The 13,618-nt window shown below is 41.3% G+C and overlaps 2 protein-coding genes across 3 annotated transcripts; both read left to right on the plus strand.

Annotated features, from left to right (window-relative positions):
- Positions 1-120: 120 nt before the first annotated feature.
- On the plus strand, positions 121-8,323 carry smarcd2 (SWI/SNF related BAF chromatin remodeling complex subunit D2). The gene is made up of 13 exons (XM_077550876.1): positions 121-572; positions 1,478-1,677; positions 2,202-2,244; positions 2,333-2,455; positions 3,648-3,767; positions 4,291-4,386; positions 5,521-5,622; positions 5,709-5,870; positions 5,970-6,067; positions 7,122-7,257; positions 7,325-7,447; positions 7,538-7,639; positions 7,723-8,323. Exons 1-13 carry the CDS (start codon positions 432-434, stop codon positions 7,774-7,776), a joined length of 1,500 nt encoding a protein of 499 aa, XP_077407002.1. The 5' UTR covers positions 121-431; the 3' UTR covers positions 7,777-8,323.
- A 420-nt stretch (positions 8,324-8,743) lies between these two features.
- On the plus strand, positions 8,744-13,224 carry psmc5 (proteasome 26S subunit, ATPase 5). 2 transcript variants are annotated; one of them, XM_077550877.1, is made up of 12 exons: positions 8,744-8,851; positions 9,505-9,576; positions 9,651-9,720; positions 9,796-9,893; positions 9,969-10,025; positions 10,973-11,203; positions 11,267-11,393; positions 11,465-11,655; positions 11,728-11,826; positions 11,910-12,020; positions 12,902-12,988; positions 13,067-13,224. In XM_077550877.1, the coding sequence occupies exons 1-12, from the start codon at positions 8,828-8,830 to the stop codon at positions 13,118-13,120; spliced, it is 1,221 nt and encodes a 406-aa protein (XP_077407003.1). In that variant the 5' UTR covers positions 8,744-8,827; the 3' UTR covers positions 13,121-13,224. The 2 variants fall into 2 exon arrangements, with proteins under 2 accessions (XP_077407003.1, XP_077407004.1); XM_077550878.1 differs by lacking the exon at positions 8,744-8,851 and adding an exon at positions 8,881-8,942.
- The last annotated feature ends 394 nt before the right edge of the window (positions 13,225-13,618 follow it).

The raw sequence follows: 13,618 nt of genomic DNA on the forward strand, positions 1-13,618 counted from the left end.
TTGTTATATGTTTTGTGCAAAATTAGCGTCGCTGTTTTGCCGCAACAGTTAAACAAATCCAATTGTTTGCCGTGGAGATGAGCGTGAAACGGACATGTTTCCCCAAATTACTGATATTCATGAAGGCAGCATTCGACATACGAGATCTTGCCTTTAAAACACTGCCGTCACGTCAATGTTAGTTGCTTGAAAATGTTCAGACTGCGTCGGAAGGCTTCCAACATTCACCACGGTTCAAGGTTCGGACAAGTACTAGTAAACAAAACCCCGGAACTTGACACGACTGGAGTGGAGCTTCACTTTTGCTGTTGTTGACACGACACGCTGTCAAACTAAGTCAAGGTAACGCGACTGACTTTAAAACTTCGAACAGACACGTTCGGTACGTTGGAGCGACATTTTTTCTTCTTCTGGGGACTGGAAACCACTAAATGGCGACGAGGGGAAGCTTCACGGGTCCGACCATGAGCCCCAGTCTGAACCCGATGAATGTTGGACTCGTTGCCGGCTTGAGGATGCCAACTGCGGCGGGATACCCTCGCACCATGAGCGGCGCGCCGCAGTACACCCAGGTTGGTCTTTTGGCTTCGTTTTGACAATTGTATGCGGTTAAAGTCGCTTATATTTGGTTCAAGTCCACGGAATAAAAGTTAACTGGAATGGTTTATGTCCATGTTTAGAGTTTATTTTTTTTTAAATATAATGCTAAAGTAGAGGCGCGATTTGTTTGTCGTGCTTCCGCATTTGAGAAGCTCGATAGGGTTTACCGCACATTTGGAGTTTTTTTTTTTTTGCCATATGGGGTCAACGCAACATGTGGGTCTAATATCACAAAATGTTCCTTCATCAGAATAATTTTAGTCATCGTGAAAATGGAACAGAATAATAAAACTCCGCGCTCTTATTAGTGGCCAAACACTGGCACGCATAAGTACAGATCGGCTGCTTAAATGTTTTTCTTTCATTTTATATCTTTTTTTTCCATGGGTTGTTTTTCTCTATTCTTCTAACCATAATGTGTAATAATTGTTTTTGTTGTAGTTTTCAGAAATTTGAAATATATTTGCTAAACCGTAAACAAGGCAACTAGCTAACTGAATCATTTTGCTTAGTAAAATGTCTTATGCTAGCATTATTCCAAATATGTCCACCCTGTCTTTGTCCACTTTGTCAGCAAGCATTTGCAAAGTAAGGATGTTTGTTTTCAAATGTAGAAAGTCAAATTATAATGACTCAAGTGAAGTACAGATAGTTGACAAATCTAAAAGTATTTGTTCTTTTTGTGTGTGTTTGTACTTACACAAATCATGTTGAAAAGTTAATTTACCTCAAAATTCTTATGAGCTAGAGAGAAGTTATAACTATTGAAAAACTAGTTGTTTTCATGCTCAAATACAACATTGAATCATCACGATAATCATTGCTTGTGTGCTCGTCATTATCCTAAAACCCAACTTTTTCTTTCCCCCCTTCCCAGCGTGCGGGGATGTCACTCGGCAGAGTTGGGGGCCCGATGGCCTCAATGGGGGGTCAGCATCCCGGCCCCTCGTACGGCGGCCTGCCCATGCGAGCCAGCATGGGACCTCCGGCAGCCCTGGACGCGTCGCGGAAGCGCTTGTTTCATCACCACCTTCAGCAGCAGCAACAGCAAGAGGCGCTTGGAGGCCACCGGCGAGGGTGAGAGAATGTGATAAATGAAGAACTAGCGTTTTTCAAGTCCGATTGGCCAAGACTGACTGTAGGATTGCGACAGACTGATGACCTTCAATTCTGTGTCATCTTGGTGATGCACGTACAACGGTTATGGACCTAAATGCTCTGCCCATTTTTTGTTGACACCGTATTGTTTAGCAGAACAACATCCCTAATTTCGAGCTCGTCGTAGCGTCTCATGACTGCAAGACTGGCGGCTATTTTTGACTTCAAACTGCTCCGTGATGCCACACTCATAACCGCGGCAAGCCTTGAGGTGAGGCCGCCACAATGAAGCTCTTTCATGGTCTTCCCGACGCCGCTCGTACGAGACAGAGCGCTCCCGAAGTAACACAGTGTGATGAAGCCGAAATAATTGCGAAACCATTTTTCAAAACAATCTTTTAACAATGGTGTGATTAAATGAGTCAGTGGAAATTTCCGTGATTGATGATATTTTAGTTGGCTGTTAATGTGGATAATCATGTGTTGTTTTCTTCTTCTTTTAGGGCAAAAAGACGAAAGATGGCCGACAAGGTTCTCCCACAGAGAGTAAGAGACTTCTGACCCTTCCGGGAATTACTTTTGGGCATTTTCTATGGTTCTTCTCTAAAATCGTATCTTCATGTTGACTTTCTAGATCCGCGACCTGGTGCCAGAGTCTCAGGCCTACATGGACCTCTTGGCTTTTGAGAGGAAACTGGATCAGACCATCGCCCGTAAACGCATGGAAATACAGGAGGCTATGAAAAAGCCCATTGTGGTATGTAATGATATTTGTAACACACCATATCCACAATTACATTTTTTATTATCTCTGTGTGGAAAAAATACTTTGCATATTTTTTGCCGTTTAAGTATTTAGGATTTAAATAAAACAATATATTTTTAAAATAATTTTATCAAAGAAATGTAGGCCCAGTTCATCACGCGGTTACCCAAAATAGATTTTAAAAAAATCCTCAAATACTTAATTAAAATAAATAGGGAAAAAAATTGCTTTAAAGCTGCAATATGGAACTTTTAAAAAGTTTTTTTATTTGACCATTTATGACTGAAATGCCTTCTAATTAGTTCATTAACGCCTTAGCTGTTCACAATGGGTACTCCTGCAAGCCTCTGGCCAATAGTTTTCAGACTGGATTCGGGTTCGAATTTCCCGCGCCCTGTCTGCGCGGATGTGGCGTAATGTGCGTGGTGTGTATGTGCAGTTTCATTTTTCGTCAGCAGGTGGCAGCAGCGATTCGAAATGGAATATTCTACGTTCAGTAGCTTTAAACCGCTTCCCTGTGGTACACCACATATCATTGTTGGTTTCCTCCAGAATTATACCGTTTGGTGTCTTACTTACTGGTATAGTGTGAAAAATATACTTTTGTTAATATTTTTCTGCCATTTGCGGTCATTATAAAAGTAGTATCAACAAAGCGATTAATTGGTAAATTGATAAATCACTCCCCTGTCAGCTCGAATATGCTCCTGTTCACCTGTGACCCGAATGAAAATCACCACAATAGAAAATGGATGGTTGATTTGTATGAAAACAATATAGCACAATGAATCTCTTATTCATTTTAAAAGTGCACATTGAAACATATCGAAAAACTTTGGACCTAAGACGCTTCCCTGGGGTACACCACCATTCTATTTTTTGCATTTCCTTGACTTTTAACTTTGAATACCCCTAATGCAGACACATTTTCTCCTTTTTTGCGAGCTGTATAAACTATGAAATCCTAATGAGAAACAGCCCCTCAACTCTTTCGGACAACAAAATTCGATTAAATGGATCAGATTGTCTTGGTGAAGTAACTCATGACGCTTCAACAAAGGCACCAAAAAAAAAATAAAAAATCTGCTTGTAATTTTTCAACCCTTCACTCTTGATTCATCAAGCGCCAGCTCGTCTAAAAGCCGCGCTTTGCTTGTTTGTTTCCTTTTTTTCGACCGCCCAGCAAAAGCGCAAGCTGAGGATCTACATTTCCAACACGTACACCCCGTGCAAGCCCGAGGGCGAGGAGGCGGAGAAGGTGTCCTCCTGGGAGCTGCGAGTGGAGGGGAAACTTCTAGAAGAAGTAAGCCTTATACCGCTCCGTCGTCGCGCCGCTTCCCGCTCGGGCCGCTTGGCCCGGGACGGCGCGTCCAGATGTGCCTTTACTGCGCTCCGCCCCGCAACTGCAGACACACGCGGGGCCTCGCGCTCCTCCGCAAGGCGGGAATCGAAAACCGCAGGCCGTTGCATACCACCGGGCTGACATGCCTCTCCTCCCTCCATCGATTCCAGCAGCGCTCGGGGTGTCATCCGGGGCCACATGAAGGGGATGTTCAGGCACGCTTGCTCACACACCAGAAAGGATGTCGGGGAAGAAGTGAAAGAGGTCGTGTTGTGCAAACATGAGGGAGGGAGGGAGGGAGGGAAGGAGGGAGGGAGCGGGCGGGCGTGCGAGCAGCTTGTTTCTGTTTGTCTACACTTTTTATGCTTCACCACCTCCAATTTGCAACACTGCAAAAACTGGAACGAGGAATGCATGACTTCATTTCAAATGTTTGATCGATGTTAGTGTTTTCACGTCCCGTCGCGCACTCTCGTGTTCCCAGCCTGGCAAGCAGAAGAGGAAGTTCTCGTCTTTCTTTAAGAGCCTGGTGATCGAGCTCGATAAGGAGCTCTACGGGCCCGACAACCATTTGGTGGAGGTATGACATAAGTTCGCAAGCATTCCACTTTGAATGTTCAACATGTGCAACGCTTTTTCGCCAGCCCGACTTGAGCAGAAAGTGGAATTCGGCTGCAATCGTTAAGCTTTTTGGTTTGACGGGCCTCGAAAATCTCAGTTCGAAAAACATTTGATTACGACACATCAAGGTTAAAGCTGGCCTTTTCAAAATGGCTCCTGACTTGCTTTAGTTTCTAGCTAGCTCCTGAAAATGCTTGGCATTTGTAGAAAGTAGAAATCAATTAAATGATAACTTAATGATTATTATATCTGCAGAAAATACACAAACTGATTCTGATTTGTTTGATTCGCAATGTGTCATAATTATTTTTATTTTTTTTTGCAATCTGGTTGGTATTTTGACAGTAATTCAAAAATTACTAGCCATTCTGTAATTAGTCAAATATTAATTTCAATTATACTTTATTTGACAAATTTATCATTAAATTGTATCTAACATAATTAGAGCTGTCAAACAATTACAAATTTAAATCAGATTAATCACATCTTAGAATTTTTATTAATCATGAAATTAAAAAAGGCTTTTTATCAACATTTTTTGCCCGCCAAATTTGAAGAATTCTTTCGATATTTAATTACTCCTCATTTTCTATTAAATTAATTACTTGCATAATTTAAAAGGGGGGAAAAAAATGACCCCAGTTGGTCATACGCAAACATTTTATTAAATGCTTTACTTTTAAGCATGTAGTTATGGTAGTTATGTTTATTGCTCAAACACAACCTGTGCTACCTTTAACGTAACCGTCTATAATAATAATAATAATAATAATCTGCGATAATACATGATTAATGCGATCATTTTTTTGTGATTAACCAATGAGTTAGCGCTTTAACTTTGACAGCACTAAACAAAGCACTATTCTTCTTCTGGCCACAAAGTAATTGAGAATGAATCAACAGCACCTCTGCTGGTTGTAACCAAGTACTACATCAGTGTCCACAACCATTTTTTTAACAATTATTCATAATAATCAATTAAAGGCATACAATCTATACTCATAAAATATTGTAGCAAAAAAATAAAATCTACAATGTTTATATACATATATTATTTATATATTATATATATAATATATTTATTGTCCTTCAGTGGCACAGAATGCCCACCACTCAGGAGACGGACGGCTTCCAGGTCAAAAGGCCCGGCGACCTCAATGTCAAATGCACCCTTCTGCTCATGCTCGACTACCAGGTGTGTGCACGCTTTCTAGTAATTATTATTATTATTATTTTAAAATTCAAAACAATTCTGAAGTGTTTTCCTCTTTGCCGGAAAAGCCTCCTCAGTACAAACTGGATCTGCGGCTGGCTCGGCTGCTGGGCGTGCACACGCAGACGCGGGCCAGCATCATGCAGGCGCTTTGGCTCTACATCAAGAACAACAAGCTGCAAGACAGTCACGAGAAGGAGTACATCAACTGTAACCACTATTTCAGAAAGGTCGGACAAAAAAACATGCGCCCAAGCACTACTTGTTCTTTCATATGACGTGTAACTGCTTTTTTTTTTTTTTTTTAATATACGTGTAATAAATTGCAGATATTTGGCTGCAGCCGCATGAGGTTCTCCGAGATTCCCATGAAACTGGCCGGGCTGCTCCAGCACCCTGACCACATCGTTATCAATCACATGATCAGGTACGGGTGCATCGGGTTGGAATCGCCGTCTTCAATCCAGACTTTTGTGTTAACACGTGACACTATTCCGATTTATGGAGTCTGATAATGCGGCATGGCAAAATAAACAGAAGGCAGACCATATCTAATCGAAAAATTTTGCTTTGGCGCCATCTGGGGGCAATAATTAATCTTAATCGCCCATATTAACTCATTCACTGCCATTGACGGCTATTGACGTCAAAAATTAATTTGACCTATTTCTATTAGTTTAAATTTTTTTCCACTTTTGTATGAAAACCTAGATTTTTTTGTATTGTACATTTAAAACAGATATCAAATTTATGATTAATCGTGAGTTAACTATTGAAGTCATGCGATTAATTACAATTAAAAATTAGGAGCGTTGGGCGATTAAAATCGTAATTAATTGCATGACTTACGAGTTAACTCACGATTAATCACAAATTTTATATCTGTTCTAAATGTACAGTAAAATAAATTCTAGGTTTTCATACTCTTGTTAGCAAAAGTGGAAAAAAATGTGAAACTAATAGAAATAGTTAAAATGAATTTTTGACGTCTATCACCGTCAATGGCAGTGAATGAGTTAGCGGTTTTGGCGTTACATTTTTGCAAATTCTTTTTTGAAACTCACGCTCTCTTATTCACTTAAAATTTGCTCTTTTGTGTCTAGAGCAACATGTGTTACTTTGGCGCCATCTGGTGGAATCTTGTTTTTTTTCTTCTCAGCGTTTGAGAAAAACTCTTGTCTGCTGTCAAATGTGAAACTGAAATGATCTTTTTCGCAGCTACTAATAGCCCGTGTGGACTACTTGCTTGTATTTCCTAACATTCATTATTGTGATGTCACGCCAGTTTGTGTCGGTGTGTTCTTGATGCTAGCTCGCTATGCTAGCCTCATGTAACTATTTAACACGGGTTCATGATTGTGTACATGTTAGACATGGCTTAGCCTATAATCTTCTGTTTGAAAAACGTTGTCGCCACCTTGTGGCATCGATACAAACTTGCACATTTCGAGACTGTAAATCCAGGCGTTGTGTTTGGGCAGTGTGGACCCCAACGACCAGAAGAAGACGGCATGTTATGACATCGACGTGGAGGTGGACGACCCGCTCAAGAGCCAAATGAGCAGCTTCCTGTCGTCCACCACCAACCAGCAAGAAATCGCCGCACTTGAGACCAAGGTAGATTTAATTGCCGAATACAGGAGGAAAAAAAATGTATTAAACACTTTTTACTTCGCATTGGCAGATCCACGAAACCATCGAGTATATCAACCAGCTGAAAACGGAGAGAGACTTTATGTTGAGCTTCAGCAACAATCCTCAGGACTTCATCCAAGACTGGCTCAAATCTCAGTGCAGAGATCTCAAGGTGAGCATTTCGTTTTTGGTTTTCTTTCATTTTTCTAGGCATGCCACCCACTCTGTTGTTTCATCGTTTGCCTTTTTTTTTACCCTCCAGGTGATGACAGATGTGACAGGAAATCCAGAAGAGGAGAGGAGGACAGAATTCTACCAGGCGCCGTGGATGCCAGAAGCAGTCGGCAGATACGTGTACTCCAAAGTACGTCAGCATGCCGAACAATTCGTCCCCACACTCAACTTTGTCGATAACCATGGACTTCTTGGATACTTCTTTACTTTCAGGTGCAGCAGAGAAGACAAGAGCTGGAGCAGGTTCTTGGGATCAGACTCACCTAAGGAGTGAACACGTCGTCTTTAATTAGTCCAATTTCAAATGTTTACAAACCTTTCTGACATTCCTTAAATCATGCACCAAATTGGTTGAAATGCTTTGAGCCTGTTGACTTTTTATGCATTTTTTTTTGTGTGCTTATGTTTATGGTACTGTGTTTCCTACCAGCATGCTTCTTTCCAAATGGTGTCTGTTTACTTTACTTTTACTTTACTTCCTTACTTTCCTGAATGTTTACATGTTTTTATTTTTTATTTTTATAATATTACGTTATTTGAGTTAAACAAACAAATGTTGCCGGAAAATCATTGTAAGCCATTTGTGTGTGGTTTGCTTGAATCAGCTCAGCTCATCATTGAAATGTATATTTTTTTCCCCCTTTTATTTCCTTAAACATTCCATGTTCACAGATGTGCCAATTTGTTACGAATGTAATGTTGCTTACTTTTGGGGGAGGGGCTTAAATATCTGCATGTTGTTTTAACTTCAAGCAAAGTGCTGTATCTTTTATACATTTGGAGTATTTTTTAATAAACATACAGACAAATGTCACTTTATGTTCGTACTTTTCTGGATGGTGCATGGAGCTGACGTGACGCCGTGAAGGGTGCGTGTTAGGACAAGCCTCAGACACTTCAGTTGAAACTGGTGTGGCAGGTCCTGCTAGTTGTTAAATTACTCTTTGAATAGCAGCCACGTAATCAGCAAATTACACTCCATCGACAATTGTAATTATACAAAATGATACTAAGTGATAAGTTGATACCGAAAACATGCATGTTCATGTTAGATTCGTGGTCTATGTTTGGTCTAACAGACATTTTTTTCTTTCTTTCTTACTTTTCTTTTTTTTTTTTTTTTTAAATACTATTTGTGTCCTGTGATTGGCTGGCGAATATTTTTCGTGCCTTTTGAATGGGTGATTTACGGTAGCACTTATTATTCAGCGTTGCTTTTGACCAGTAGAAGGCGCTGTGGCACATCCGCGTTCATTCATCTGGAAGAAAGTGCTACACCGGAAGTAGGTCACCGTCCAGCGGATGCGAGCTTTCCAAGATGGAAGGGGACAGCACTGACAATGTAGGTTGATTTATCGACACTTTTGTACACTTTCGTCCTAGAATTGCGTTTAAACGTCGCCAGCGCGCTTCTTTTTCCTATACCATAGCAGGTTCGGTTAAATTATAACTAGTCTTACTTTGGGTGTATTAACAAAACCCGACTTCATTCAAAACAATGTTGCTCCGGGTTTGCTGTATCATTGCGGCTAGGCTAGTCGACGAGCTAGCTCGCGCTCGGTCCATTTAACGCGTCAATGTCTGCATGTCTTTTACTCTCAACGTGTAAACTACGAACTACTACACATTTGCTGGGTAGTATGTTTTTTTTTTGCGCTGTTCGTTGGTCCGCTGACTTGAACGCGAAGATAGTACGTGAGAAATCTGCTTGTCGCTAACTCACGTCGCCTTCGACATATTTTCGTCTTCGCACTCGTTCAGAAGTCACTTATTATTGATACAGTCCTGTATTTTAATATCTTTAATTGCTCTCGTTCCAATATGCAGTGTGTATATCGCTATAGACTTACTGTATCGTAATTTGTTAGTGACATCATTTTGTGTCACTGAATATTATACTTCCCATTTTGACAATAAGTTAAGCTAAAACACTCCTCGATAGTAAATAAACCAAGTGTATAACGGTAGTCACGTGGTTTATTAATTGTTTTCCAGATGGAGATGGGCGAGAGTAAAGGTGGATCAGGTCTCCGTCAGTACTACTTATCAAAAATTGAAGAGTTACAGGTAAGACGATGCCATAAAACACACACACACTCATAATTTTGCCACTTTAACCTCGTTGTTTTTGTTTTCAACAGTTGACCGTGAATGACAAGAGTCAGAATCTCAGACGATTGCAAGCGCAGAGAAATGAACTCAACGCTAAAGGTAGACTCAATGTTAATGCTAAGGTATGTCGTTTAACAGTAATAATAATAATAATCCCAAATATTTGTGTTTCAGTGCGTCTCCTCCGTGAGGAGCTTCAGTTGCTTCAGGAGCAAGGATCTTATGTTGGAGAAGTGGTCCGGGTCATGGACAAGAAGAAAGTGTTGGTCAAGGTATGTACCATACATTTTGCACACAAAAATACTTAAGCTTAGCATGTATTTATTTTCCCCTTTTTTTTCTTGCAGGTGCATCCAGAAGGGAAATTTGTGGTGGATGTGGATAAGAACATTGACATCAATGATGTGAGTATTGTGGGAGTTTATTATTCACATATCATGTCAAATAGTTTTCACATTGTCATACTTAAAATTGGAACAAATTATGTGTATTATTTTCCTTCTTTTCCTTTTGTGCTTCTCCACTTGAGGAAAATGTTATTTTAAAAAAAAAAAAAAAAAAAAAAAAAGGAAAAGGAACAAAACCAGGATTTAAATCAGTGCCACTGACACTGAAAGTTTTTTTTTTTTAAGAGACCTTAAAGTGGAACTATTACGAGATTGTTAAAATATTGAGAAACTGTACTGTACTTTTTGGGGAAAGTTTGAATATGATTTAAAAAACACACTTCAAGTGGTAAAATTTGGATAATAAAAACACTTATTACAAGAATCTTTTTAGTAGTTCATGTTTTTGTAATATTAATGAAATAAGTGGTTTTGTTAGAAAAAAATTGTGAGAAAATACAATTTCGTGATGTTATAAGAGTATATTTTAATTTACAAGGAAATTAGCATTAAATATAATATCAAAAAGAAACAATATTTGATTCATAATATGAGAAGTACAATTCACTTTCTATTTCTCTAGCTGTAAAATTTGAAGTTTGTTTACATTTGTTCAAATTGTTTTTGTAATATTATTTTAACCTAGCAAGTTTTTAGCACTTAACACAAAAAGTTATTCAGTCTTTTAACTCACTTTTAGCATTTACACACCGTAAGAAATGTTAGAATGCAGGCAATGTTGCCTCCAGGTAGAGAAGCCGCAGCCTTCTTTTCATTTTTTACTACATTTATAATTTTATGTTTTCTATTTTGTTGATGGTGACAAACATGCATTTTTTAACTTGTATTAAAAAATAATAATAATAATATTACCATGACACTATAGCACTTTGAGATGTCATTGAAAACGTGAAGTGCATTACTAAAACTATTATTCTTATTATTATTTGTCCCTTGCGTCCCAGGTGACCCCCAACTGCCGCGTGGCCCTTCGCAACGACAGTTACACGCTGCACAAGATCCTCCCCAACAAGGTGGACCCACTGGTGTCCCTCATGATGGTGGAGAAGGTTCCCGATTCCACCTACGAGATGATCGGCGGGCTGGACAAGCAGATCAAGGAGATCAAGGAAGTCATCGAGCTTCCCGTCAAGCACCCGGAACTTTTTGAAGCTCTGGGCATCGCGCAGCCCAAGGTGAGCGACCGGCGACCGGACGTTCAAAATGGAGGGGACGTTCTCTGACAAGGTGTCTTTTAGGGGGTGCTGCTGTACGGACCGCCAGGCACGGGAAAGACCCTGCTGGCCAGAGCCGTAGCCCACCACACCGACTGCACCTTCATCAGGGTGTCGGGGTCCGAGCTGGTGCAGAAGTTCATCGGGGAGGGTGAGCGCTAACGACGCTAACATCAGCGCATGCGTTCCATTTGTGGTTGAATGTGAACTTGTGACGAAAAGGCGCCCGGATGGTGCGCGAGCTGTTCGTCATGGCCCGGGAGCACGCGCCCTCCATCATCTTCATGGACGAAATCGACTCCATCGGCTCGTCCCGCCTGGAGGGGGGCTCAGGCGGGGACAGCGAGGTGCAGAGGACCATGTTGGAGCTGCTCAACCAGCTGGACGGCTTCGAGGCCACCAAGAACATCAAGGCGAGCCCACGTTTCGCTTACTTAAGTTGTTGGACCGCGCGCGGTGGTTAACGAGCTCTGCGCCGACGGCAGGTCATCATGGCCACCAACCGTATCGACATCCTGGACTCGGCTCTCCTCCGGCCAGGGAGGATCGACAGGAAGATTGAGTTCCCCCCACCCAACGAAGAGGTAGGCGCTCTCTCGGGTTCGAATCGACACTTGCGACATCGCGCCGTGGCGACGCCTTCATTTTTCAAATGTTTGCTCGCCAGGCTCGTCTGGACATCCTCAAGATCCACTCGCGGAAGATGAACCTGACGCGCGGGATCAACCTGAGGAAGATCGCCGAGCTGATGCCCGGAGCGTCGGGCGCCGAGGTTAAGGTGAGCGCTCGTTAGTGACATTTTAGCCCTTCGCTCACTGAGCCATTTTCAGCAGTAAAAAGTTCACATTTTGTCCGCAATTTATGTGATAACGTCATTATTTTTTATGAGCCATTAATACTTTTAAAAACCCTTTCTTCCACTTGCTGTCGACTGAAGATGACATCACGCGTGCTGAGGGAAAAGGTCATGACCAATCACGGCTCACCTCTTTTCTAAGTATGATGAGCAAACTGAGCCACGATTGGTCGTTACTTATTTCCTCAGCACGCGTGATGTCATCTTCAGTCGACAGCAAGTGTTAGAATGAGTTTTTCAAAGTATTAATTGTTCATTATAAATAATTAAGTTATCACATTAATTATAGACAAAATATTATCTTCTTACTGCTGAAAATGGCTCAGTGAGTCAAGTGTCCATTTAAAGGGGAAGTCAACCCCCCAAAACCTTGACAATAATGTTTTATGCACTAGTCTAAATATGACATTTTGTTTAATATTGCATTAGTGGAATATGAGTTAAGCAGCGAAATTTACCCGTTTATATCCCATCTCAGAAGGCGGCCATTTTGCCACTTGCTGTCGACTGAAAATGACATCACAGTTGCTCAGGTGTCAGGTAACAACCAATCACAGCTTCAGCTTCAGAAAACAGGTGGGCTGTGATTAGTCATTGCCTGATCCCTGAGCGACTGATGTCATCTTCAGGCGACAGCAAGTGGCAAAATGGCCGCCTTCTGAGATGGATACAAACTGGCTTCATAACTCATATTCCACAAATGTCATGTTTAGACTAGTGAGGTCACATATAACATATTATTGTCAAGAAATGTTTAAGGTTGACTTCCCCTTTAAAACGTGTGTTGCGCTTGCTGTGTGAAGGGCGTGTGCACGGAGGCGGGCATGTACGCCCTGCGCGAGAGGAGGGTACACGTCACCCAGGAGGATTTTGAGATGGCCGTGGCAAAGGTCGGTCACCTTCCATCCAAAAGCAAAATGCGTGCACGTGAAAAGTGTTGCTAACGGTTTGGTTTTTGTGTCGTGCAGGTGATGCAGAAAGACAGCGAGAAGAACATGTCCATCAAGAAGCTGTGGAAGTAACACAGTATTTTGTTCTCTTGCACACGTTGCGGCCGCACCTGCTTTTGTTCACTTTCTCATTGTTGCATTTGTCCCAAAATAAATAGATTGCCCACACACAAACATTTGATGGTTTGAAAAGTTTTATTAACAGCAAACATTTAGAAAACATCAGACAAGTATGTTAAACAATCTGCCAATCGAAACGAGGAGCAATCGGTTTTGGCACTTGCAACTCGTTGATCTGTTGCAGTTTACAATCGAAACACACACAACCGTGAAGCGGACAATTTGGCAAGTAGACGACAACGTTGACGGTCCTCAAGGGTCGGAGTCCTGCAGGTTTTAGGTTTCCCTTCTCCAACACAGCTGATTCCAAGGATTATATGATTCAGCTGTGTTGGAGAAGGGACACCTCTAAAACCTGCAGTATTCTGTCAATTGAGGACAGAGTCCTGCAGGTTTTAGAGGTTTCCCTTCTCCAACACAGCTGATTCCAAGGATTACATGATTCAGCTG

The sequence above is a fragment of the Vanacampus margaritifer genome, chromosome 18 (genome assembly GCF_051991255.1).
Source record: "Vanacampus margaritifer isolate UIUO_Vmar chromosome 18, RoL_Vmar_1.0, whole genome shotgun sequence".
Lineage (NCBI taxonomy): Eukaryota > Metazoa > Chordata > Actinopteri > Syngnathiformes > Syngnathidae > Vanacampus > Vanacampus margaritifer.

Coding starts and splice junctions, on each gene's coding strand:
- psmc5 (XM_077550877.1), top strand. CDS start 8,828: ATGGAAGGGGACAGCACTGACAAT. Junction 11,204..11,266: donor TGGGCATCGCGCAGCCCAAG/GTGAGCGACCGG, acceptor GGTGTCTTTTAG/GGGGTGCTGCTGTACGGACC. Junction 12,989..13,066: donor TTGAGATGGCCGTGGCAAAG/GTCGGTCACCTT, acceptor TGTGTCGTGCAG/GTGATGCAGAAAGACAGCGA.
- smarcd2 (XM_077550876.1), top strand. CDS start 432: ATGGCGACGAGGGGAAGCTTCACGGGTCCGACCATGAGCCCCAGTCTG. Junction 4,387..5,520: donor CCGACAACCATTTGGTGGAG/GTATGACATAAG, acceptor ATTGTCCTTCAG/TGGCACAGAATGCCCACCAC. Junction 7,640..7,722: donor GCAGATACGTGTACTCCAAA/GTACGTCAGCAT, acceptor CTTTACTTTCAG/GTGCAGCAGAGAAGACAAGA.